The 24,566-nt window shown below is 44.7% G+C and overlaps 1 protein-coding gene across 2 annotated transcripts in view; it reads left to right on the top strand.

The window, feature by feature from the left end:
* Positions 1-24,283, top strand: part of Ston2 (stonin 2) — a 160,012-nt gene extending 135,729 nt beyond the window's left edge. For both annotated transcript variants that reach the window (XM_006987271.4, XM_076551170.1), the window contains 3 exons: positions 7,838-9,676; positions 15,433-15,635; positions 17,387-24,283. In XM_006987271.4, the coding sequence (XP_006987333.2) occupies positions 7,838-9,676; positions 15,433-15,635; positions 17,387-17,470 (2,126 nt within the window). In that variant the 3' untranslated portion in view covers positions 17,471-24,283. The remainder of the gene's footprint in view (positions 1-7,837; positions 9,677-15,432; positions 15,636-17,386) is intronic.
* The last annotated feature ends 283 nt before the right edge of the window (positions 24,284-24,566 follow it).

The raw sequence follows: 24,566 nt of genomic DNA, 5'->3' as shown, positions 1-24,566 counted from the left end.
GATACTGTCTTGATATGTGCACAGGTTTTCAAAAAATATTTTAAAGATTTATTTATTATTTTATGTGTGAGTGTTTTGCCTGCGTGCATATGGACCCCGTGTGTGCCTGATACCCTCAGCGGTCAGAAATGGGCCCAGAGCCTCTGAAACTGCAGTTATGGCAGTTGTATATGCTGCCATGTGGGCAGTTGTATATGCTGCCATGTGGGTGCTAAGAAATAAACCCAGGTCTTCTACAGGAGGAGCGAGTGCTCTTGCACCACTGAATCAGCTCTTTAATAACCCCTACTACTTTTATTAATTGTGGTCTATAAGATCGTCTCCTCTGATCTTTCTAAAAGAGAATTAATAAAAAAAATTATGCAATTCAAATCCATTTGAAAAGAAATGGCCTGTTGCACGCATGAGGTGTTTGGTTATTTTGTTGTTGCCAGTGTTGTTAGAAAACCAACTTGAGGAGAAGTAAATTTGGAGTAACACAGGAGGCTGGCTCCATAGGGGTCCTTCCAGCTTGTAAGACCTGCAGCTAACATTCTTATTGGTGATGTTGCCGCCGCCGCCACCACCATGATTTCTGGAATTGCTTCCAGAAACAGTGTTACAGCTTAACAAGGTCAACAGAGGTTAGTTATCCAGACTGATATGGACTCAGAATGTCTGTTCCTCTCACCGCCACATATGTGTGCACAAGCCTGTGTGATCATGTGTAAGAGCTCCCAGCTTTGCTTATTGCCGTGAATACCACACCCCAAACAAATGGACAGAATTCACTTGGATGAATCAGAAATGCCCATCGCAAGGGCTTACCCGATGAAAACACACCCAGAAGCACTACATGTGAGGAGGGCTGGGGAGATAGCTCCAGTGGCGAAATGCTTGCCATCTAAGCATGAGGACCTGAGTTCGATTCCCAGAACTCACGCTTTATAAATAAATAAATAGGTAAGGGAGTGAATAAGTAAGTGCAAGCCAGGCATGGTGGTGTGTGCTTGTAATTCCAGTGCTGAGGAGCTGGAGACAGGCAGATGGGTTTGCTGGCCAGCCAGCCTTGCCTACTTGGTGAACTCCAGGCCAGCGGGAGACTATTTCAGAAAACAAAGTGGGTGGTACTTATGGGACAACAGCTGCGGTTGACCTCTGCCCTCCGCGTGCACGCACACAATCACGGGCATGTATGTGCATCTACACAAGAAGTGCTGTCTATGAAAAGGATGATAAGTACCAGCTCTGCCGGGGCATATGCTGATGATAGAACATTAGTGGGCTAAGAGTAGAGTACTGTGGGTATTACAGACAAAGGCCCTGATGAGACTTTAAATCTTCATTTCATTTGGGTTTTTGAGGACAGGGTCTCACCTCATAACCCAGGCTGCCTTCAAGCTCATGGTCCTCCTGACATTTGGTCTCTGTGACATCCTCCCTGAGGCTCAGCTTAACTCACGTAACCAGGAGAGCAATGAAGCCCTCATCGTCGGATGCTCTAATCCTCTCTAAATCCGTCCTTTTTCTGTAACCTGATTACTGCAATTAAAGGGTTGTGAAGGTGATAGTGTGGCGTGTCTTTAACTTCCTGAGCAATCTCAGGATCTGAGAATTGCCCTATGATTGTACCAAACTTAATTTTACCTACTCACTCAAGAGAGATGATGCCATTAGAAATTGATACCACTGAACAATGCAAGATCAGGTTTCAGTTCCCTTCGCAGCAGGTTCAGGTGTACTGATTCACCCTAGCCCTTCACTGACTTCCGGGGACCTGCCTCGGGTATCTGGAGATTCCTTGGAGCGTATAGATGCCCTGGGTTGTTAGCTGGCATACAGCTGGATGTGGTGAAGGGGAGAGGACATGAGAAGATGGAAGCCCACAGGGGAGACTTGTGTGGAGGTGGAGCATACAGTTCTGATGAGTCCCCTCCAGTCAGAGCATTGGCACTGGGGTCAGGCAGCTGGTTCTGGGGACTTGGCAATGCTCTTCCTAGGAAGTGGTTGTCCTGGGTGCCGGGCCCGGTAGCTTCTGGGTATAGGAACTGTGTTCAGTCAGTCAAGGTGGAGGCTCCTTCCCTCTGCTGCTACCTCCTACCACACATCGCCCCTTACAGTGACGTCTCGGAAATTCTCGAGCCACAGAGCACTTTCCCACTTCTTTCAGAATCTGCCTTTGAGTCCTGCTGGTGACCCTGAGTCCTTGAGTCCTGCTGCCAGGCAACTGAAGCTGGTCCTGCCAGCCACAGCAAGATGTTAGAGCCATGTCTCTCTGAGCTAGAGAACGGAGCTTTCCATTCTTTTTCTAAGCTTTCCATTTTCTTTTTTTCTGAGACATTAGGAGAAACTTAGATAAAGACAATGCATGTTGAGCCAGGGAACCAGTATGCCCAGATTAGTTGAGGTTTACCTGTTAGAGGACAAGACAAAAAGTAAAAGATACAGAAACTGAGTATTGGGTAGTTACAGAAAAGCAGTCCATGATCAAACAGAGGTCAAAGTCTGGAGCTCCAGAGAAAAGACCAGTCCCTGGCCATATGTAAGGATACATATTGGCAACTTGCAAGAAAATGGAATTTTCCTGAAACATTTGACAGACTCCAAATTCTGGTGCCTGCTTCTTTCCTCTATGTGTTGGGTCAGCCAGTCTTGATAAGCAGAGAGACGATCTGGCAGGAAGCCTGTGCCCACCGTTTGAAGAAGGTACTTGGTAGATACAAAGGAATGTCTTAATGTACGTGTTACGTGTGCTGAGTGGTGGTTTGATCCATTTGTTCCTGCTTTTAGGAAATCTCTGGCCAGGTCACTTTACCAGCATGAAAGCATCATCACCTGGACAGAGCTGAGGGCAAGTAGAGCTTCATTCATCTCTGGCCCTGTTTTGTCATGGAGTTGAATAATCTCACTGTACTTTTTAAAGTTAGATGCTCCTTCGAGAAGTTCGTTTGAGTAACTCTTTTGCCCTTACACATTCACACATTTGGATTAACATGGTGTATGACTTTTTGCCCAGAAATGTCTGTATAAACAAAGATGTCAGCCTCTGTTTAATTGCCCTCTTTCCCTCAAATTGGACGAAACCCCTAAAAAGTCTGTTAGCCTGACTCTTGCCAGTCTCAAATGGAAAATGTTAATCAGATTTTACAGTAGTGAGCTGTTCATGAATGAAATAATGCTTAATGGAAATTTAAAGCAAGAAGGCTTCTAACCTCATTGGAGACGCAGTTTTTCTTTTCTTTTTTTCTTTAAGATTTATTTATTTTTATTTTACATACATGCATGTTTTGCCTGCACAGATGTTTATGCACCACATGAGTACAATACTTAGAGCCAGGAGAGGGTGTTAGAACCCTGAACCTGGAATTACATATGGTTGTGAGCTGCCATGTGGCTGGCAGGGACCCAACTTTTAACCACTGAGCCATCTCTTTAGCCTCTGGGCAGTTTTCTTAAAACCACCAAACTATGGTCTTCTCAGCAGAGAAGGGGTTAAGTTTTACTATCTCTAAGAAATGCTGTGTTCCTCTTTTCACACCATAGATTGCTATATGGCTGCTTAAGCGCCTGACGTCTGGTAGAGGCTGGCTACAACGTTAAGTGTATCTATCCTCTTATATAACTGTGGTTGTTTTCTCGTGTTGAGAAACCTGCAGCAGAGAACTTTGCTCACGCCGCTCCCAACAAATTCAGTGGGCATCTTGCAAATAGGTCTCCTGCATGATGGCATTACATTAATGAATCAGGTTAAGAACTGGCGGGAGTCGGGTAGTGGCAGGGTATCTACTGTGTCCCAAATATATTGATTGATTACCTATGTGGTCACTTAATTTTGTATGAGCTTATCCTTAAGGATTCACTCCTGTGCTTTAGTTTGTGTCAGTAATGGTACCAGAAAGCTCTTGGGCCTTAGCAATCTTCCTACAGTATAGACTGGGAACATGATCTTTAAATGTGGCCCTTGTGTGGCGGTCGCTCAAATCATAACAAAAGCTATTTTGAGTAGCAAGTGGGAAGGAGAGTAATTAAGCCAAATACTGGATTTTTTTTTTTTTTAATAAATGGAATTATGGGTGATAGTTAAATTCCTATTTAAGATAATTAGCTTTTGCCCATTTCAAACTGGGAAAAAAGACCTAACTGGCTTTGGCTTGTTCAACACAGACTGTAGCAAAGCCATCCCCTTTCTGTAAGGTCCACAGCCCATGACTGTCTCGGGCTCCTCCTGTCTCTGCCTCCCAACCCCATCTTGCCCTGGGATCACTGGGATTACAGACACATGCTCCTGAACCTGAGCTTGCAGAATCTGAACCCAGGGCCTCACACTCCTGTGGTTGGTATTTGACTCCCTGAGCCCCCCCCCCCAGCCCAGTTTATATTTTTTTTACGTGAGCAATATCACATTGTTTTTGTTTTTCACGAGAAAGAATGTGGATTTGAAATTTTTTGATCCTGCTTTTACTCCATGAGACATTTGTCTCCAAAGGCTTATTGAAATACTGTACCCTAATGTTTTCAGACACCTGGTTACTTTATAAATGAAATAGATTCTTCTAGGGGTAATGGGAAGAGCAGCTACTGAACGTTCGGTTCTTGACCTATCCAGTAGGATTTGATAATTTTCTTAAATTTCATTTCACATTAAATAAATAAAATAATGTAATAATTTTAAGCCCATAGATAGAAAACTGAGACACAGAAGTTAAAGATGTACCCAACGTTAAGTAGCTTTAGCAAGATCCTGACACATAGTTAAAACACAAGCAATTCAAATTCAGATCGTAGGGTCTTGATTTGCCCTCCACAAACCGGCAGCAAGAGCATATCTCAAAGGTGGCACAGGGTTCTATTTTAAGGGTGCAGCAGTTTATAGAATGGTTTTCTGTTGTTGCAATGTTTGCTATTTATAGCTTTTTGGTTATCTAAACATTGCTATGATAAACATCCCCTCTGTACATTGTGACAAACTTGTTATTTTCTCAGGTAAATTCATGTAAGAATTCTTGAGTCACTTTTAAAAGAAAAGTGTGTGTGTGTGTGTGTGTGTGTGTGTGTGTGTGTGTGTGTGTGTGTGTGTATTTTGATGGCTGAGGATGTAGCCCAGTGGTAGAGTGTCTAGCATGAGTGACAACCTGAGTTCAATTCTCAACACTGAAATTAATAAATTGTACATTGAGTCTAATGCTTCCATCCCTAATGTCTAGAACTTTAAATAACTTCGCTTTGAGGGGAATTTATTATAAGAAAATGATCTTCAATAGAGACACAAGCCCTTTCTTCCTTCTTTTCCTTAATTAATTAATTTATTTTTTTAAATGTCTGTCTCAGCAGAAGATGAAGGGGACTATTTTGTGGACAAAGCTCCCAACAGAAGGGAATCCCTTGGCAAGAGTATAAACAGCTTTGGCAGAGGGCCACCCTCCAAAGGGACAGGGCTCAGCTTGTCTTAAGCCAGTGAGTGAGGATGAACTCAAGGCAGAAGGGAATGTCCCTGGGAACAGCGATGGCCAGCCAGGGACGGGATGGGTGGCAACACTGCCTTCCAGGAAGCTGCCCCATTGAGACTCCTGTGAGCTGGGAGATGTATGACTGCTTCAAAGAAGCTGCTGTATTTTACACGGACCCACAGTGTTCCCCTTATCTCTCATTACAAACACAATAAAGATTAATAAAAGTATAAGTATAAATACTATGAGCTCAGGTTGTTCCCTTTCCTCTCCCGTTTCTCCCAGTGAATAAGTAAATAAATAAATTCTACGTCTACAAAAGCACGTCTGAGGGAAAGTCCTCTCTGCAGAGCTACCCATACAGAGAGTGCTTTTTGCTCATGGCCTTCTGGGTTGGCTGTGGATAGGTATATATTCATACTGTTTATCTTGTCTCTTCAAAATGGTGTGTGTGTGTGTGTGTGTGTGTGTGTGTGTGTGTGTGTGTGTGTGTGTTTTAGAGTTGTAAAAGCTATCGCCTATCAAGAATCTCCCTATATTTTTAGTATAAGTTCTGGGATTCAAAGTCAGATCCTTGAGCTTGCAAAACAAACATGTTACTGAAACCTGCAGCCTCTTCTTTTTATTTCCCCCTTTGAGACAGAACTTTGCTGTGTAGTCCTGGCTGCTCTGATCTGTCTAGTCCAGGCAAACCTCACGTTCAAGCCACTCTCCTGACTCGGTCTCCAGGGTACCGGAGTCCCACCATGCCTGGCTTTCAACGTGACCCTTTTAATGAAAGAAATGGCTGTATGTTTGAAAGAATTTCTTGGAAGAATGGAGAACAAGTCAGCCATCCCTTCCATGTGTAATTAATTATGCGTGCAGTTGTGTGTAGCGTGGCTGGTTTGGTATAGTTGGATATGAAACGCATGAAGAATTAGTGAGACAGTCATAAAACTCAAGCATCTAATTCCAGTTGACCCCTAATGACTGGCAAGAGAAACAGTGGGTGGCATATCACACACACACACACACACACACACACACACACACACACACACACACAGATCTACCCCATTGCAAAACTTCTTGCTCATCCAGGCAGTAAAACTGAGTATTTACTATATGCTTGACATTTTTTATCTGTTCTGTATCTTTATCTGAATCCAGCCCTCCTTACTAAAAGCCTGTGGTCCCTTCCCCACAACTTCCTGTTCATACACTTGGGGACTATGCGTCACACGTTTGGACCATCCTCTTACTAAAACCCAAATCAGTTATTTTCTTTCTTGAAGGCTCTGTTAGGGCAGAATTTTATTTGTAATAACCTTTTAAATTACAAAGTACATAAACTCAGAGATGGAAACTTTAGAGAGAAAAAAAGAGATTATATCATGATCATTTCCTCATATTACTACAAACTTATAAACACTGTAATGGTTAGGTATTATTCCACTGTGTGCTTAAATTTCTTTCTTTGTTCTTTTTTTTTTTTTTTTTTTGTGCTTAAATTTCTTAACAGTTCCCTGTTTATTGCTCTAAAGGCAGTGGAATCTGGGAGAATGGAGCCTAAAAATGAAGCGGACTAAAGTCCCATCCAATAGCCACCTTTATTCAGGGCATCAGACAGTGTATACTCCGAGGGTTAAGGAAGGTCACATGTTAAAGTTCCCATGAGTTCAAGCTGTATACAACCACAAGAACAATTCACACATGGGGAAAACACAGTTTTTCATTTGAGGCATATGAATTAACAACATCTGAAGTAAACTCCCTCCTACCCACTGCACCTGGAGGGAGTATGAAATACAGTCCAAGGACAATTCCTTGTTTTTGGAGAAACCGAGGTCACAAGATTCTTGTCTTGCGTTCTTGAAGTTTTGTTTTTTTTTTCACAAGCACAGAAGTCCATGTTTTGAACCATGTTCTGATCAGTGACCAAATTGTTCAGGTGTATGGATTTATTACCTTCACGTTGAGGGTGCTCACATTTTGTCATCCGTTCGTATTGATCATATTTGGGCCATAATTAAGGCTCTGTGCTGTCATTACGACTGACAGACTATAGTTTAATTTTAAAAAGTCAGTTTGTATCATTTCACATGGGAGAGACATTTCAATGTTTATAAATTAAGAACACACACCTTAGAGCCACGTGCAGAAAGCATCTGTTTCACACATTAGTGCATCTGTCTTACAAAGCCGTCATGTCCTTACTACATTTAATGTGGTGGCACCTCTAGAAAGCCACTGCAAAACCATGAGACTTGTGCTCAGAGCGTTCACTTTATGCACTCGAGACATGTAGTAAACTGCTTGGGAATTCTCTGGATTCTAGATAAAACTCCAGCAATCTTTGCCTCCCTGGTTTCACTTTCCTTTAAGGTCCAGTGTGGCAGCTCCTCATGTCTTTTCCCTTTTTTTTTCAGACAATTCCTCCTCCCTCCAGGAAGATGAAGAAGTAGAGATGGAGGCCATCAGTTGGCGGGCTGGCAGTCCAGCCATGAATGGGCACCCTGCTCTTCCACCAGGGACCTCTACCCGGTTCCCCAGCTGGGTCACTTTTGATGACAATGAAGTCAGCTGCCCTTTGCCACCAGTCAGCTCTCCCGCGAAGCCAAATCCGCTGTCTGTTGCAACCGCAATCCCAGATGTACCTTCCAACTCAACTGGGTCATTTAAGAGGGACCGTCCCAAGAGCACGCTGATGAACTTCTCCAAAGGGCAGAAGCTGGATATTTCCTCCTTAAACCGCCCACCTTCTGTAGTCGAGGCACCCCCCTGGAGGGCCACCAATCCTTTCCTGAATGAGACTCTACAGGACGTGCAGCCCTCCCCTATCAACCCGTTCAGTGCTTTCTTTGAAGAGCAGGAACGGCGCTCCCAAAACAGTTCGATTTCCAGTACCACCGGCAAAAGCCAAAGAGATTCTCTCGTCGTCATCTACCAGGATGCCATCAGTTTTGATGATTCAGGCAAAAGCCAGCCCCACCCTGATGCCATTGAAAGGCTCAAACAACTCCAAATTGATGATCCCGATCACGTTGGCAGTACTTCCCTGCCTGATGATGACCCCATAGCCTGGGTTGAACTAGATGCTCACTCACCTGCCTCCGCTCTGTCCCAGCCCAGAGATGGATGGCCAATGATGCTGAGAATCCCCGAGAAGAAAAACATCATGTCCTCCAGGCACTGGGGACCAATCTACATCAAACTGACAGGCAGTGGTTACCTGCAGCTGTATTATGAGCAGGGGCTAGAAAAACCATTCCGTGAATTCAAGCTGGAGATCTGCCACGAGGTTTCCGAACCCCGGCTCCAGAACTATGACGAGAACGGCAGGATCCACAGCTTGAGGATAGACCGTGTCACTTACAAGGAAAAGAAGAAATACCAGCCCAAACCTGCTGTGGCCCACATAGCGGAGAGGGAGCAGGTGATTAAACTGGGCACCACCAATTACGATGACTTCCTGAGCTTCGTCCATGCAGTTCAGGACTGTCTCATGGATTTACCCGTGCTGTCCATGGACTTGAGCACAGTCGGCTTAAACTACCTCGAAGAGGAGATTACGGTGGACGTGAGGGACGAATTCTCGGGCGCCGTAAGCAAAGGAGACAACCAGATCCTACAGCACCGTGTCTTGACGCGGATCCACATTCTGAGTTTCCTCTCCGGGCTGGCCGAGTGCCGCTTGGGCCTCAATGACATCCTCATCAAAGGGAACGAAATCGTTTCTCGTCAGGACATCATGCCCACCACCACCACCAAGTGGATCAAGCTCCACGAGTGCCGTTTCCATGGGTGTGCGGACGAGGACGTGTTTAACAGTTCCCGAGTTATTCTCTTCAACCCTTTGGACGCGTGCCGGTTTGAGCTGATGAGGTTTAGGACGGTATTTGCCGAGAAGACCTTGCCCTTCACACTCAGGACGGCAGCCAGCATCAACGGGGCAGAGGTGGAGGTGCAGAGCTGGCTGAGGATGTCCCCCGGCTTCTCTTCGAACCGCGACCCTCTGACTCAGGTTCCCTGTGAGAACGTGATGGTGCGCTACCCAGTGCCCAGTGAGTGGGTGAAAAACTTCCGCCGGGAAAGTGTTCTCGGGGAAAAGTCTTTGAAAGCCAAAGTGAACCGGGGGGCAAGTTTTGGCTCCGCTGGTGCCTCTGGCTCTGAGCCAGTCATGAGAGTAACTCTGGGAACTGCCAAGTATGAGCACGCCTTCAACGCCATTGTGTGGAGGATAAACCGGCTGCCGGACAAGAACTCAGGTAGGTGGGAGGTCCTCTAGAAGACAAGCACTGAGACTGCTTAAGAGCTGGGGTCGACCTACTCTAGCCTGTGCCGGTGTGCCGCATTGGATTATGTTGTGTGGTGGAAACGGTGGTAGCAGAGAGGGCAGAATAGGGGACCAGGAAGTCTGCACGTGGTAACAACCAGGATGACCTCGTATATGTCATCTCTTCCCTACCTTAGTTAGCGTTCTTCATCTCCCATAAAATAAAATGTACTGTATACTACTCAGCTGAGCGCTAAATAGCTTCCCAGGGAAGCTTCTGAGTTGTGTGTGTATGCATGAGTGTGTGCGTGTGCGTGCGTGCGTGCATGCGTGCGTGTTTGTGTGCGTGCGTGTTTGTGTGTGTGTGTGTGTATGCACATATGTGTAGGGGCCAGGGAATGTCATCAGATGCCATTGCTAGGCATTGCTTGCCACCCCGTTTGTGAGAAAGGGTCTCTCCCTGGCCTGGAACCCAGTTTGCCAGTTTAGCTGTGTTGACTGACCGGTGAGCCCAAGTGACTCCCCTGTCTTTGTTTGCCCTGTTGTGGTTCGTTCTGTGGTTGTTTGAATTATTTTACTACTTTGCGTATGGGTGTTCGGGCTGCATGCACGTCTATGCACCATGTGAGCACATTGCCTGCAGAGGTCCGAAGAGGGCTCCAGATCCCGTGGAACTGAAGTTACAGTGGATTGTCAGCCAGCCATCTCTCCAGCCCATGCCCGGCCTTGGGATTATACACACGCACCGCCACACCTGGCTCTTTTGCATTAGTTCCTAGGATCAAAGGCAGGACCTTATAGTAGCATTGTACTTATTGAGTCGTCTCTGCAGCGCCTTGAAGTTTTGTTCTTCTGGAACTCATTGTGTTAGCTGTGGTGCCAAATGCAATTCATTCCCAGATCCTGGAACGCTCGTGGGTTCGGAATCTTTATCTCCTTCATGAAGGTGAAAGAGCCACTTTATAGCCAATCACACACACAGTATATGGGAGAAGTGAGCCCTTCTGCAACTAGGTACTGCCAGTCATAATATCTTCAGCCCCAGCGTTTGGCTATGGGGCTCTTGACAGAAAAGAGACTAAGTATTCAGGAGATCAAGGTCCACAAGGCCAGAGTTCCACCAGACAGAGCGTAAAGAAGGGAGTGTTCGATTTAAACAAACAAACTTCTCAGCCTAGCTGTCCTGCTCACAGCCAGAGGCTGTGCTGCTGTGTCTGAGGGAGGCCAGAAGGCAGCTGCTAACAGGACTTTATGCGTGCCGAAGCAAGGCAGCAATAAGCAGCTGTAATGGCTTGATCTTTTTGGAGTATGTCTAAGTGACCTCAGTGGCCCGTGAAGAGCCTGTGATCCCGCAAGCCTTTAAACCGCTTCCCTTCTTGTCTGTAATAAACTGTGCCCATCTGTTAAGGAAAGTGGATTAGCCAGTCAGGCAAAAGGGAAAAAAAAAAAAAAACCTGGCTTGAAATCCTGGTTGAAACGCCATGCCCGGGCTTTCTTGCCTTACCGTGTATTCAGGGCGTTTTGCTACAAGTGCGGACTGGCTGCACTATCATATCTTAAACGGAATTTGATGAGATAGACTGTGCAGTCTAATCAGCTCCTGAGGCTGCCTGGGGAGCAGGCACACACCAGGCATCCTGTGTCAGACCCTGGGTGTAGCAGTGCAAGCTGAGGGGACAATCGGACCTCTGTGCCGGAGGCCGGGGCAGCCACCCTCTGCTTCTGCACTGGCGGGGTTTTGAGAACAATCTTCCTCTCTGTGCTTGCCTACTCATTGCCCAGCACTGTGTTTCTTCTCCTGGTGCTCTTGTGCCTGCCGCCTCGGCCATCGGGGCCGAGCTCTCTCCGGTGGAAATGAGAAGCCCTGGATTCTCTCTCCTTTGGCACAGGAGCCCTGGGGAAAAGAGAGCTACGGAAGTACTGGGCTTTCAAGCTGGGACCTCAGATGAAAGAGTAAAACCTGAGAGATGACATAACTCACCTACAGTCACAAAAACGCATCCAGGGGTCTTTTCTTACTACCCAGATCCCCTTTATAGATGAAGCCAAAGAGATGCATGCCTCAAATAATTTCCACCCTGGGAACAAAGATTTGTAGTTTTTCAGTGTATACAAATAATCTCAAAGTGACTTAAAGTACTTAATAGTACTGTGTGAAGGATTTTAATTATATGCAACAAGGGCTGGCCTTAAATGGGAATGGGGGGAGGGGAGCTTCAGTATGAGTAGGTCATTGAACTGAGGAAAGCTTAAACAACGCGTATCAGAAAAGAGAGCTCCAGAGCAGCACTAGTCACAGACGCTAATAGTTGTCTCCTGGGTACAGCCATGGAGACACATTTTTAGCATCATTTTTGGTCCTTGGGCCACTTGGCTCAAGTTGACAAGTGACCAGAGCAATCAAGATGCAGAGACCATGGCGGGGAGCTGCTTACTGGCCTGCTCCTCACGGTTTGCTCAGCCTGCTTCTTATAGAGCCCAGGACCACCAACCTAGGGATGGCACCATCCACCATGGGCTGTGCCCTCTCCGATCCATCACTAATTAAGAAAATGCTCTACAGGCTTGCCTACAGCTCCACTCATGGAGGCATTTTCTCAATTGAGGTTCCTTCCTCTCTGATGGCTGTAGCTTGTGTCAAGTTGTCATAAAACTAACCAGTACAGCTGCCCATCATTGCCCGGCTTCTGCCTTCCTATTCACAAAACCAGAGAGCTGGTGATGACCTACTGATTCCAGCCCATTTTCTGAGTTCTTTGTATAGGTGTTATCCTTGGTAAATTGCCATCTTTGGGGGGTTGGTTTTTGTTTTTGGGGAGCACAAGGTTTCTTTGTCGCCCTGGCTGTACTGGAACTTGCCTTGTAGACCAGGCTGACTCACAGAAATACACCAGCCTTTGCCTCCCAAGTGCTGGGACTAAAGGAGTTGCACCACCATTGCCCTGCTGGTAAATTGCTTTTTACAGATTGTTTTTTCATAACCACAACCTCCATTATCGTGAAAGTGTCTGAATTCTAGCAAAGGCCCAAAGGTCCAAGCCCCTTTGTGTACACTGTTCCCTGGTCCTACATGGGGACATGCATGGCCCACAGAAGACACTAAGAGATGAAACATTCAGTCCTGCACACGTAACTTTTTTTTCTTTTCTTTTTTTTCTGATTCTGCTTCTTATTGGTCTAGGTAAAGAGAAAACACACCCAATGTGGTGGCTCTTTTTTTGGAAATAAATCAATCGGAATTTTAATGCTCAATTTCATCAAGAAAGACAAGTTATCATATGTATGTGTTATTTTATATATATAAATAATTTGTGTTGCCATGAATTAAACAATACCAGTTTTCAAATTGTTTTGCCCCAATGGTCCACCGTCCTTACACATTCAATAGTTGAGGTTAGGAATCCAGGACCAGATGTGGCTTACAGAGAGTTTCCTGTGAATACACTTAAAGACAATCTGAGGAGAGGGAGTCACCTTTTAAAAAGAGAAATGTCAGAGTTCCAGCAATGTCAAATAAAGCTAATTAGATAAAAAAAAAAAACAGTTGTTCGAACTCCTATTTGAGTGAAGAGGCCTTCTGCACTGTAGTAAGCAAATTCCATAGCAGTGTACCAAGTATTTAGAACCTGCTTTGGAGTCAGAGATCTGAATTTTATTCTCAGCCGTACTGCTTAATGGTGGTGTGACCTCAGGCAATTTACTCAACCCTTCCAGAGAAATTTATTTTTTCTCATCTACAAAGTAAGATTATTAATACCTAGCTCATTCAAAATGAAATTGGGTGATGCTTTTAAGTGTGAGGCAGAGTATTAGTGATGCTGATAAGTAATAGCTCTGTAATTAGTCTGTGGCACACAGAAGGATAAATTGAACAGATTCGTTTTCAGATGCCATCGTTTTTTTATTATATATATAATATATATATGTATATATTATATATATATATATCTTATTTCAATTTCTTTCATAAAAACCAGTGAAAAATTTTCAGTTAAATTTCCTAGCCTTGTTCTTTAGAAATTACCATTGAACTATTTTACATTTGTGAAACAGAGAAAAACAAATACTTCACTCTAGTCTTCTCCTTGGAGAGAGGGTGTGTATCTCCTTACTCTCCAAGATTGAAAAATCCTACCCGGAGCAATAAAGAAGATTGGCGTGGTTTACTTGAAGGAGCAGGGAAGATTTATACAATTCAGTCAGAGGCATGTCACACTGCTCATCTGTAGCTCGCTGCTCTCCATCTCCATTCTATTGTCCCACAACCTGGCCTCTGTGTTTGGGGACCATGAAGTCATATGACTCAGACAAAAGGATGACAGCCCACAGTCATGGATAGCTCTGCCCATTTCTAGCTAAGACCTCTGGTAGCTTACTTGCCCTCCAGAAACCTCAGTGACCTTAAGAGAGTAGTTCTCATCTTTCCTAATGCAGTTCCTTCATGTTATGGTGACCCCCAACCATAAAATTATCTCGTTCCTACTTCAAAACTGTAGTTATAAATCGCAGTGTAAATATCTGAGATGCAGGATATCTGGTATGTGACCACCCCGAAAGGGTCATGACCCCCAGGTTGAGAGCTGCTGCTTTGAGGTTTTGTGATGAAATTCAGCAAGAGAGTCCGTGTGGAGCAGCTAGCATCATCCCAGGCTCAGGGCACCCAGTCAGCCCCACTGTGTCTGATGAAGGATGGTGATGCCCGAATGTCATAGCTACAGAACTAAACTCTTTTCTTCCTCGAATCTCACCTATCAAGTGAAAAGCAGATCCTAATTTTACCTGTAAGTACAGCTGACCCATAGATACGGAGTAACTCTCCATAGCACCCTACTGCAACTTAATTCTGTATTCATTGTACAGCCCCTCTCCATACATACCCCTCCTAATGACTCCAATTCCCAGAGGAGGAATTCAGGTCAGAGGAGAACAAAGGACTTTGCCACTCCGAGGAGAACCGCAGAGCGACCCAGGCGTTCTGACTGCAGATCATCAGCTTGTCTGTCCATGGCACTGTATTCCCAGATTTCAGGCATGCGTCTGTGAGGCTGTCACTTTCATCTATCACCCACCCGCAGAAACATGCCCGAGGCATCTCTAAAATTTAAAATGCTATTAAGAAAATTCATCTTGGAAAGGAAAGCGGTTTGCCCCTGGTGGCTGTCACCGATGTTTTATTAGGTGCCAAGCACTAATCTCCTTTCTTCATTCTTCCTCTCTTAAGCCCCTCGTGATGTGCTACATAGCTCTTTGGCCTACACATGCATAAAGGCCCCGGGTTCTCAGACAGTGGGGTCCTGTTTCTGTTTACAAATAATGTTTAATCACTTTGATATTTATTTATTTATTGTGTGTGTGTTGCTGTTTTGCCGGTGTGTATGGCTTTGTGAGGGTGTCAGATTCCCCTGGAACTGGAGTTACAGACAATTGTGAACTGCCATGTGGGTGCTAAGAGTTGAACCAGGTCCTCTGGAAGAACAGCCATTGCTTTTAACCACTGAGTCATCTTCTAGCCCCCCTCAGACTGTGGGTTTTATGCTAGTATTCCAGGCTGCGATAATCAAGAGACAAAGGGTCTGAGGCACACAGAGGCTGATGTCTGCCTGCGGACGCCCTCTTGCTCAGCATTGGCCCCTGCCAGGTGCACAGCCCGCAGACCTCCGTTATTGTCAAAGTGGCTCTGTAGCTTCTTCTCCTTTTTAATTTCATCCTCGACGAACTTGACCCCTGGATTCTTCCTTTCTGTTCTAGCTTCTGGTCATCCACACTGCTTCTTTTGCCACCTTGAACTTGGCTCGGACCGGGAAGTGCCTTCCAGATTTGCCAATGATGTAAACGTCGAGTTCAGCATGCCCACCACTTCTGCCTCCAAAGCAGCTGTGAGATCCATCTCTGTGGAAGACAAGCCCGGTGTCAGGAAGTGGGTCAATTACTCCGCACACTACAGCTACAAGGTAGCCTCGGGGGGGCTCCGGGCTGATGTTTCCCGAGTCCATTCGTCCGTGCGTCCCCTCCCCCTTATTCCTTTCAGCAAATGCTTCTCATAGCAAGGCACTTTACATTCGTAGCTGTAGATGAATCGGCTCTGACTTTAATGAAATGCTCTCTCCTGGGTAAGAGAAAGGTTTGGAAAAAAAGAATTAAGGGGCTGAAGAGAGAGAAGAATATAATGTCTGACATCGTGAATAATAGCAAATAGAACAGCGGCGCCAAGCAACAGTTGTTATTCATCCATGACATAATTCCTGTTTTGGAGTGAACTTGGAGATGGAGGGGAGTCCTGGGAACATGATAAGCTGAAGCAAGTATTTATTTCATCTACAGGAACTGTATCAGAACACAAAAGAGGCAGGCACAGGGCAGTAAGTGTAAACTTAAAAGCCAAACCCTTTACAGTGATAATAGGATTGAGGCTGTGGGAGATGTCTGCCATCAATGCTGGAGAGCTGATTTTCTTGAGGGGGGACGCGGTGGGGTGGGGGGCGCTGTTTGAAAACAGAGTCTCCCTCTGTAGCTCAGTCTGGTTCAAGTTCTGTTTTTCTACCTCTGAGTGCTCAGATTATAGGTAGATCATCCTCAAAGGAGGGCTTATAATGCAAAGGGGTGGACGTTTGGTAGAAGATCGACTTCCAAAGAGGGAGGAGAAAGAGGCTTTAAGATTTTGCAAAGTTGTTTGATAATTTCCTATGGATAATGATTCGCACAGATTTATGTAACTTATTATTCCTTTAAATATTTTCTCAGTTGTGTCATCTAAAACCGTTTAACTACCAAAAAGAACAAATGCCCCATCTTGTGGCCAGGAAAAAAACTAGCACTCCCCCACACACACACCACAACCACCACCACTCCCGCAGCCATGGACTGTAATCTATCTTCAACTGTTGCCCCCAAGAGGAGAGGCCTGATATTCAATGTAAGGCTGAGGAGCAGCCGGAATGAGATTCCTCAGTTCAAGCAGTCCCTTCCTGATTTACCAGAGGCTTTAGTTAAGGCACCACATGTTTACAGCACCCGAGGAGGCCCTGGGACTGGAGTCCCAGACAGTGGTGAGCCACCATGGGGGTGCTGGGAAGTGAACCCAGGCCGTCCAGAAGAGCAGCCAGTGTTCTCCACCGCTGAGCCGTCTCTCCAGCCCAAGTCATGTTACTTTCAAAGGGCAACTTCTGGACAGTATTTTGCAGAAGACAGGCTAACTGGTAAATGATCCAATACTTACTAGCTTAGAGACTTGGAGGAAAAGAAGTTAGTTGGAGGGGCTGAAGTGGTCAATGACAGAAGGATTTATCCCTTCTGTAAGCTGTCATCAGTCGCCCACCGGATTTCTACACCATTGGATAAAATCAACTGGATCTTGCTCCTATCCCGTGGAGCCTATGGAGTAGCAGAGCCAGGGATACCAGAACCATTCAGAGGAAACTCAGTCTCCCGGCTGAGTGAGGAGCAAAGGTACTTTTTGAGCAGTGCTGCAAGACAAAGAATAAGAATTTCCCAGAAGGACCGTGAAGAAGAGGGAATTCCGCACCTTAAAGGGGATCATGGTATACTCAGAACTAGTGCTTCCGTTATGGCTGCAGCCCAGACTAGCCACAGAATTCCAAGCAATCCCAAGGACCCTTGCGAGGTTCTTTTGGCCCGTTCCTTTGTGTCTTTTCCTCCCCCTTGCTCTTATTCCTGATATGTTCTCCATCTTTTATTTTGGCAGGTGGAGATTGAACAAAAAAAGAGTTTGAAGCCAGACTTTGAGGGAGAGGAGTTGGACAACCCAAAGGAATGTGGGGTACAGTGACAGTGGCCTACTGTGTAAGGAACTGAGGAACGCTGACTCACGCTCGGGTGTCTTCCTGAATAACTCAAGTTTAAGTCAACACCTGCTGTGGCCACTCCTTGTTGGGGGCGGTCTACCACCATTTCCTGTGTGCAGTTACCTGTGTGTGACCGGAAATCCTGAGGGGGTTGCTTTCAATAGACTCCCTGACGCCGAGCACGCCTGCAGCCTGTGGTGCACCCGGCTTTGGGAGTTTATTGTATATTGAGCCTCCTCGTCTCTTTTCTGCTTCTATCATGGCACTGGTATGTGGTTGGTGGCGACTATTAGAGACCCCGAAAAGAACGGCCAACATCAATGTTGGCACGGTTTGCTCCCAGTATCCATCTGTCACTTGGAAGTTTCTGGGAAAAGCAGCCTGGAAAGTCAATCAAGGATCTGTCTCTAGTGGTCCCCTCTGTGAAAGAGTCGGAGGAGTTTCAGAACTATTTCCTCTTTGGGCCTACCAGGCCTTTTCTAAAACTCTCCATTCTTTGAATGCTGGTTTCACTCCACAGAGGTTGTCCAGAGGTTTCCCTACTAGTTCTGGATTGTTCAAGATCAAAATACTTTTTTCAACTTCTATTTTTCCATCTGCTATCCTAAGTCATGATAGACAGTGGGAAAGGCCAATCCGATTTTTTTTTTTTCAAATTCAGAGACTGGAGCTTAATTCTACTAGTGGCCTGGCTTGGATTTACAGTCTGCTGAAGAGAAAGGAAAGCTGAACTTGTTTTTCTTCCCTTGAAGGAAAAGGGACATTAAATGTAAGTTTCTGTTCAGTTCAGAGGCCAGCTTCAATCATAACGAACTGCCAAATTCTCACTGATCACTTCTAATTCCTGAAATACAGGCACAACTATAAGAGAGGTGTGTGTGTGAGAGAGAGACACTTGGGAGTTCTTTTTATACCTCATAGGCAATGACTGTTACATGTTCCTTTAACTCAAAATTTACAGGAAATTGAAGCTAAAGAAATCTCTGTAGAAGCTTAATGGGAATGAGTTTTGCCCCGAATTCAGAGACTGGGAGTCACAGTGTTGTGACAGGTTCAGAAAGGCAGAAGGCTGCAGGGTAGGGCTGGGGAAAGCCAGTGTCCCAGTGTCATGACCATGAGCTCCTAATTCCAAGAATCAGAACGACCTCCCTTTCCCTCACCTGTCCCCAGCCTACCCACCCACCGCTCCCCAACTCCCTGCTTATCGCACCTTGGTGTTTCCTCTCATGAAGAATAAAGGGAGGGGACAGAATGCATATTTTATCAGACTTGGGAAAATACCTGCAGTTTGGGACTGGCTGATCCAAGATTTATAATATTCAGCTCATATTTAGTGAGATTGAACTATCTACTGGCATTAGAAATGATTAGAAATCATTGCAGTGTTTTGAACTATGGTTTTTTTGTTTTCAAGACAGGGTTTCTCTGTGTAGCCTTGGCCGTCCTGGAACTCTACCCTGTACATATGGGCTGGCCTCGAACTCAGAGATCCACCTGCCTCTGCCTCTGGAGTGTGGGGAATTAAAGGAGTATGCCACCACCTCTTAGCTTGAACTATGTTTTTAACTATCTAAGCATTCGATTGAAACGAAAAGGACATGCTGCATAGACATAGATGAGAAGACCTGTATTTTGAGTTTTTAAAATACAACCCTTTCAGTACATAGGTGTGTGTGTGTGTGTGTGTGTGTGTGTGTGTGTGTAGGACTCAGGAGGCTTGGTTTTATAGCAGTTCATACAGAAATGTTCTCTTAAGGAAATGGGAGTTCATTTTTGAACCAGGAATATATCATAGCTATTCACAAAGCTAATGCATTCCATCTGTGGTGGTTGGTGTTTAAACAGCTCTGCATGGTGATTGGCCAGCCCACGCCTGAATGGAGGGTTACATTCAATTGTAGCTACTATATTTTAAGGGAGACATTAATATGTTGAATGTGTCCACAGGCAGGTGACCAAGGTTGTGAAGACCGTGATTATATAAGGAACAGGGGGGGTAGGTGGGGGTGTCCTGCAGAACAGGGGCTACAGCTAAGAAGGAAGTACAGAGAAGTTGGGAAATGATGTAATAGCTGCTACAAAGTTTCTGCTAAGCTCTAAAAAAGAAGAGTTAGATTTGTTTTGCATAACTTCAAAGACAAAAAAGAAAACGATCGAACCCGAAGAGAACAGACGACAAATGTTTGCTCAATATCAGAATCTTCTAGTAAGAAGTGTTCTAAAGAAGAGTCAAGTAAGATGTCCCGCTGTAGCAAATGCCCAGAGGTTAACGAAGCCACCCATCCCAGGCGCTGTGGAAGAGACGGTCATGTTGGATTTGGCCAAGGTGGTAGGAAAGAGTTTTCCAAACAGTCTTCATAGGAACGAGGCTCTCTGGCTCCAGATAACCTTTCCTCTGTGTTTTCGTGCGGTTGGAGGACAGTGGGATCCTCGAAAACACTGTCACGGAATTCCATGTCATTTCCGCTGCTGAGCTAAAGGCCGTGAGAGTTCTCGGGTGTCCACGTGCTTGGAGGGTTGGCAAGAGGAACGAAGGTCCTCCCTAGCTCAGCCCTGGCAGGGCCCTGCCCGGCTGCTAGCGTAGCACGTTCAGTACCTGTGTTGTCTTCTCTCCCACCCACTTGGCTAATTCTCCTGGCCTTGGTGCTTCTCCTGGACTGTTTGGAATTTTGTTGTTGCTTTGCCTTAATGAAACCTCGGGGTTCCCCCCCCCTCTGCCATTTATATTTAGCAAGCAAATTATCACTAATTTTTAAAAATCTGCTACCTTGGCTCCATCAAATTCATTTTGCCTCTGCTGTGCTTAGGGTCATCATGGATTACAGGTAGGGAACTGAGGGGCATCATGAAATGTATTTTAGGGCTTACTAATAACTACATTAAAAACCATAGTTGGACAAATTATCCTTTGGATAGGCAGAATTTGTGCATGCCATGGTGGACTTCAGCTTTTATTTTTCTTGTGGTTACAAAATAAAAAAAAATCCTAGTCTATGTTATCAATAATGTAAAAAAGAGGATGGCTTTTTTTTTCCAGTACAGTTAGAACATGTTTGGTGTCACATGGTATCAAAAACCATTTTTTTTTTTTTTTTTTGAGTCCAGGGCTTGCATACACTCGCTCTACTCTAGCAGACAAGAGGACTGGTAATGTAGCGCAGTGGTGGAGAACTTGCCTGGCATGCACAAGGCCCCGGGTTCAACCCCCAGTACCACATAAACAAACAACAAAAAAGAGAGTAGGGGGTGTTTTGAGGACACATCACTGACACCCCACTTGTAGACGCAGTGCTAGCTGTTCCTCATCAGAAGTTAGCCCGTTGTCCCTGTTAGATTGTCTGACTGTTTGTTGTCGCTGCTCTGTTTCGCTCTCTGTGGGCTTCCCCCTCTGCTCACTCCCTTCCCACAGTTACGGTCCAGGCTTGTATTCCCTCATTTAAAAGAGTTCTTATTTGAAGTGAGACTAATTTCTGTCTAGGACCGTGGTTGGGATCAGGAATGTATGTCCCTACAAGCGCTGTTCCTGAGAGATGTGATATACACGAGGACGAAGAACCCATCACTGTGGTTCAAATGCCTGTCGCCAAGTGTGAGCTACAATATGGCCCGGCCACCTTAATTCCTTCCTTCCGAGTCAAACACACTCATTAAATGAATGGAAGTTATCGGCACTTTGACTCTGAGACTACTTATCCTCTGCTTAGCATCCAATGCTCACATGGTAGCTAGAAAGCAGCATTTATTTTCCAGAGGACTTAAATAACTTTGCCTTGGCTTTTATCCCTGCCGCCAGTGTCAACCAAGTGTCAGGACCGAGACACTTAACGTGTGGCTGAATCTCACTCGCAGTGTCCCTTGTTCACACTGGGAAACATTTCCGAGGTGGAGGGGCGCAGGTGCTGCCCACAGTTAGCCTATTGATCCCGTTTTATTGCTGCCAGTCAAACAGACCTGCGAGCCTGTGCCCTGCCCGTGAGAGTGACTAGTGGAAGACGTGTGCATCTGATGGAGCGCGCAGCCAGTCCTGCTGGGTCAGGGCCTTGTCCTCCCAACGGTAACCACTGACCACTGTGCACATCACGTCCCCGCATGAGATCGGGGTCTGAGTCGGGAAGGCTGAGGCTCACCAGGTGAAGTCATGATTTCAAAGCTGACTTCTATATTTCTATTTTATCATCAGTTTAGGAGTTAAAAAAAAAAAAAAACTCAAGAGATTGAGGTGACTTCTTTTTTCCTTAAAAGTCCTAGAAATTATTATAAGAAGGAAGCACTGTCATCCAACCTACTTTTATAAATTCTCTTGATTAAAAAGTGGTAAATTTAACTCTTTTGGTTTTTCGAGACAGGGTTTCTCTGTGTGGCTCTGGCTGCCCTGGAACTCTGTAGACCAGGCTAGCCTTGAACTCATAGAAATTCTCCTGCCTCTGCCTCCCGAGTGCTGGAATTAAAGGCCTATGCCACCATCACAAATGTAACCCTTCTAAGAATGTCTGATTTAAATTAATCCTAGCATATCTGAAGTTGAGATTGTGATTAGAGTTTGATAGAGAATTCAAGAACAGAACTAACAAAAAATTAACTAAAAATATGCCACCTGTCCAATGAATCTTGTGTTAACACTTTACTACCATACAATAACGGCATTTTATATAAAATTAGTCAGTATATTCTCACTATGATTTCAATGGATGTCTGCTAAACATGGCCAGTGTTGATTTACCAGTTCCCTCCACATTACCACATTTTAATTATGCTCTTTCTAAATGAGATTGGCTTTGGCTATTATCATTCATAATTGTGTATTAAAGGAAATAAAAGTGAAGGAAGATATAGAAGGCAATCTTAAGCATAGGAACAAATGCATGTGTTAGTAATATTCCCGTGGTCACCTAAGCCAGAACATGGAGGTTTTATATTCTAGTGTGCCTTAGACAATTTGCTAATCAAAGTCCAGTCCTGTGCTTTAATATCTTGCAATTCCAAGCCCATGAAGGTAAAAAGTTTTAATAGTACTATGTTCTGCAGAACCTGGAACGATGCTAATAAAAAACTGGATGTAATGAAAAGCTACTAGAGAACAGACTAAAGAAAATAATAATTTTAGTATGAAAAGAGTTGGGAACAGCATTGGCCACCAAGATTCAACACTACCTGACCTGGAGGCCATCTCTTAAAGTGAGGAGCTATAGGAAAGCAGGGCTAGACCACAGAGCTCTCCAGTGTTGCTCAGATTGCATCAAGTGCTCTGGTTAAGGGACTGTGTTTGCAGCCAGGCACAGTAGGACGCTGAAGCCTCTAGGTAGCCCTGCTCTGATGACTTTGTGAAGGGAAGAGTTGGGCTTTCTGTGACTCTGCACAAGCATGGAGACGATCACTATTGCTAATTCACCTGTCAGTTTCCCAACTTGACCTCAGTTTCCAGAGACAAAAGAGAGAGGGCTGAACTTCCGTTTCTTTGGTTATTTTTTTTCCCCAGCTGTGGTTTTATGGGTTGTTTCACAGAATATCCTTTCCTGCCATATTTTGTTGATATTGCGTGTCTGTATGATTCTTTATATATGCTTAAGAACCAAGAATTTAAAATATGTAAGCTGGAGAGACCAGTAGTTTATCTTTTTCCTGCTCAAATTCCTTCCCTTCCTTATATGCTTAGATGACAGAAATGCAGGAAAGCCCCCAATTCTCTGTTCTGTGGTTGACTTCAAAATACCAGTTCAATACAAAGGTCTAAAGGGCAGTCTCCCAAGTGGATATATAGGGATGTGAATGCCAGGTAAAACATAAGGAGGTCTAACTCTCCAAGTACTGAAGATGTTAGGATGTAAGATGTTAAAATGATCTATGATTTATAGATACAGCCTTTTATGTAGCTGGCTATAGGATGGAGGGAAAAACAGATTAATCTGAAGCCATCTGTAATTATAACAAAGTCAAATGAGAGAAAACTGCCTGTTAAAATGTATTTCATTTTTTTAAATGTGGGTCATTATAAAATATCTTCTCTGTGGGGTATGTTTGCATGTGACTTCAGTTTCTTCTCTGGTTATCCTTACTCAGATATAATGGGTCAGTTCTAACTGGTTGGATGGAAATCCTAGCATCCTCTCCTTCTTCATCCCATGTTCCACCTGAGATAAAACCCCAGTTCTCACTGTGGACACTAGCCACACTGTGACTGAAGCCTTAAGCACCAGCTTACGCTCACTTCTGAGTGCTTTTTGATGGTCCATCCCAGTGAGACTCCACAGCAGCAGCTCTGTGAACGCAGATGGACACGGAGCTCCCCGTTGGGTTTAAGGGTTTGCAAGAATGGTGTGTGAGAAGGATGAGGTGAATCCCTTCCCCTACAGCCAGCATTCTTTATCGTTTATGTTCACTTGCCAACAGAAACTGGAGAACCCTTTACCGTTTTCAGAAGGCTAATCGGGGTCAGTGTTTGAGAAAAGGAAAGACAGGGGAGCCTCCCTCCCCCCCCCTCCATTTTTGTGATGTCCATGTGAATTTCAGCGTGTCTGGGTAATCGACCCCAAGATCCAATGAATGACTTGACTGATCTAAGGCTTGTGTTTCCCTTCTCTGTCACTTATCCTTACTCAGTGTAACTTCTTGCACTATTGTGGTTAATTTTATGTAAAACCAGTTAACTCTAAAAAGAATGTGCCTATGTAATCGAGTCTACACACTGGCTATTTCTGTAGAGGTGATGTTTTGTTTTTGATGTTTGTATTTGCTGAATAATCTGTAATGTCTTTTTTGAGCTATGAAAAGGAAGTATTAATAAAAAAAATTTAAGCAAAGTGTCATTGCAGTGTTTAATGAATAGAGGCATGATAAAGAGTACATGTTTCCCGGATATGGTGGCTCATGTCTTTAATAAAAAAAGAACAAGAATACATGCTTACTAATGAAGCCCATTACCCAGCCAGTATGATTTTTTGTCATAAGCTGACAAGTAATTTGCTTAAATTATTCTAGGTAAATTTGTCATTTATGCAATTTAAGTCAGTTCAAAATACATTAATTGCATTCCATTTTGTGGTCAAGTACTATGAGAAAACAAATGGAATATATACAGTCCCC

The sequence above is a fragment of the Peromyscus maniculatus genome, chromosome 14, assembly GCF_049852395.1.
Source record: "Peromyscus maniculatus bairdii isolate BWxNUB_F1_BW_parent chromosome 14, HU_Pman_BW_mat_3.1, whole genome shotgun sequence".
Taxonomy (NCBI): Eukaryota; Metazoa; Chordata; class Mammalia; order Rodentia; family Cricetidae; genus Peromyscus; species Peromyscus maniculatus.
Note: the sequence above shows the minus strand (reverse complement) of the source record. Positions and strands in the feature narration are given on the sequence as shown.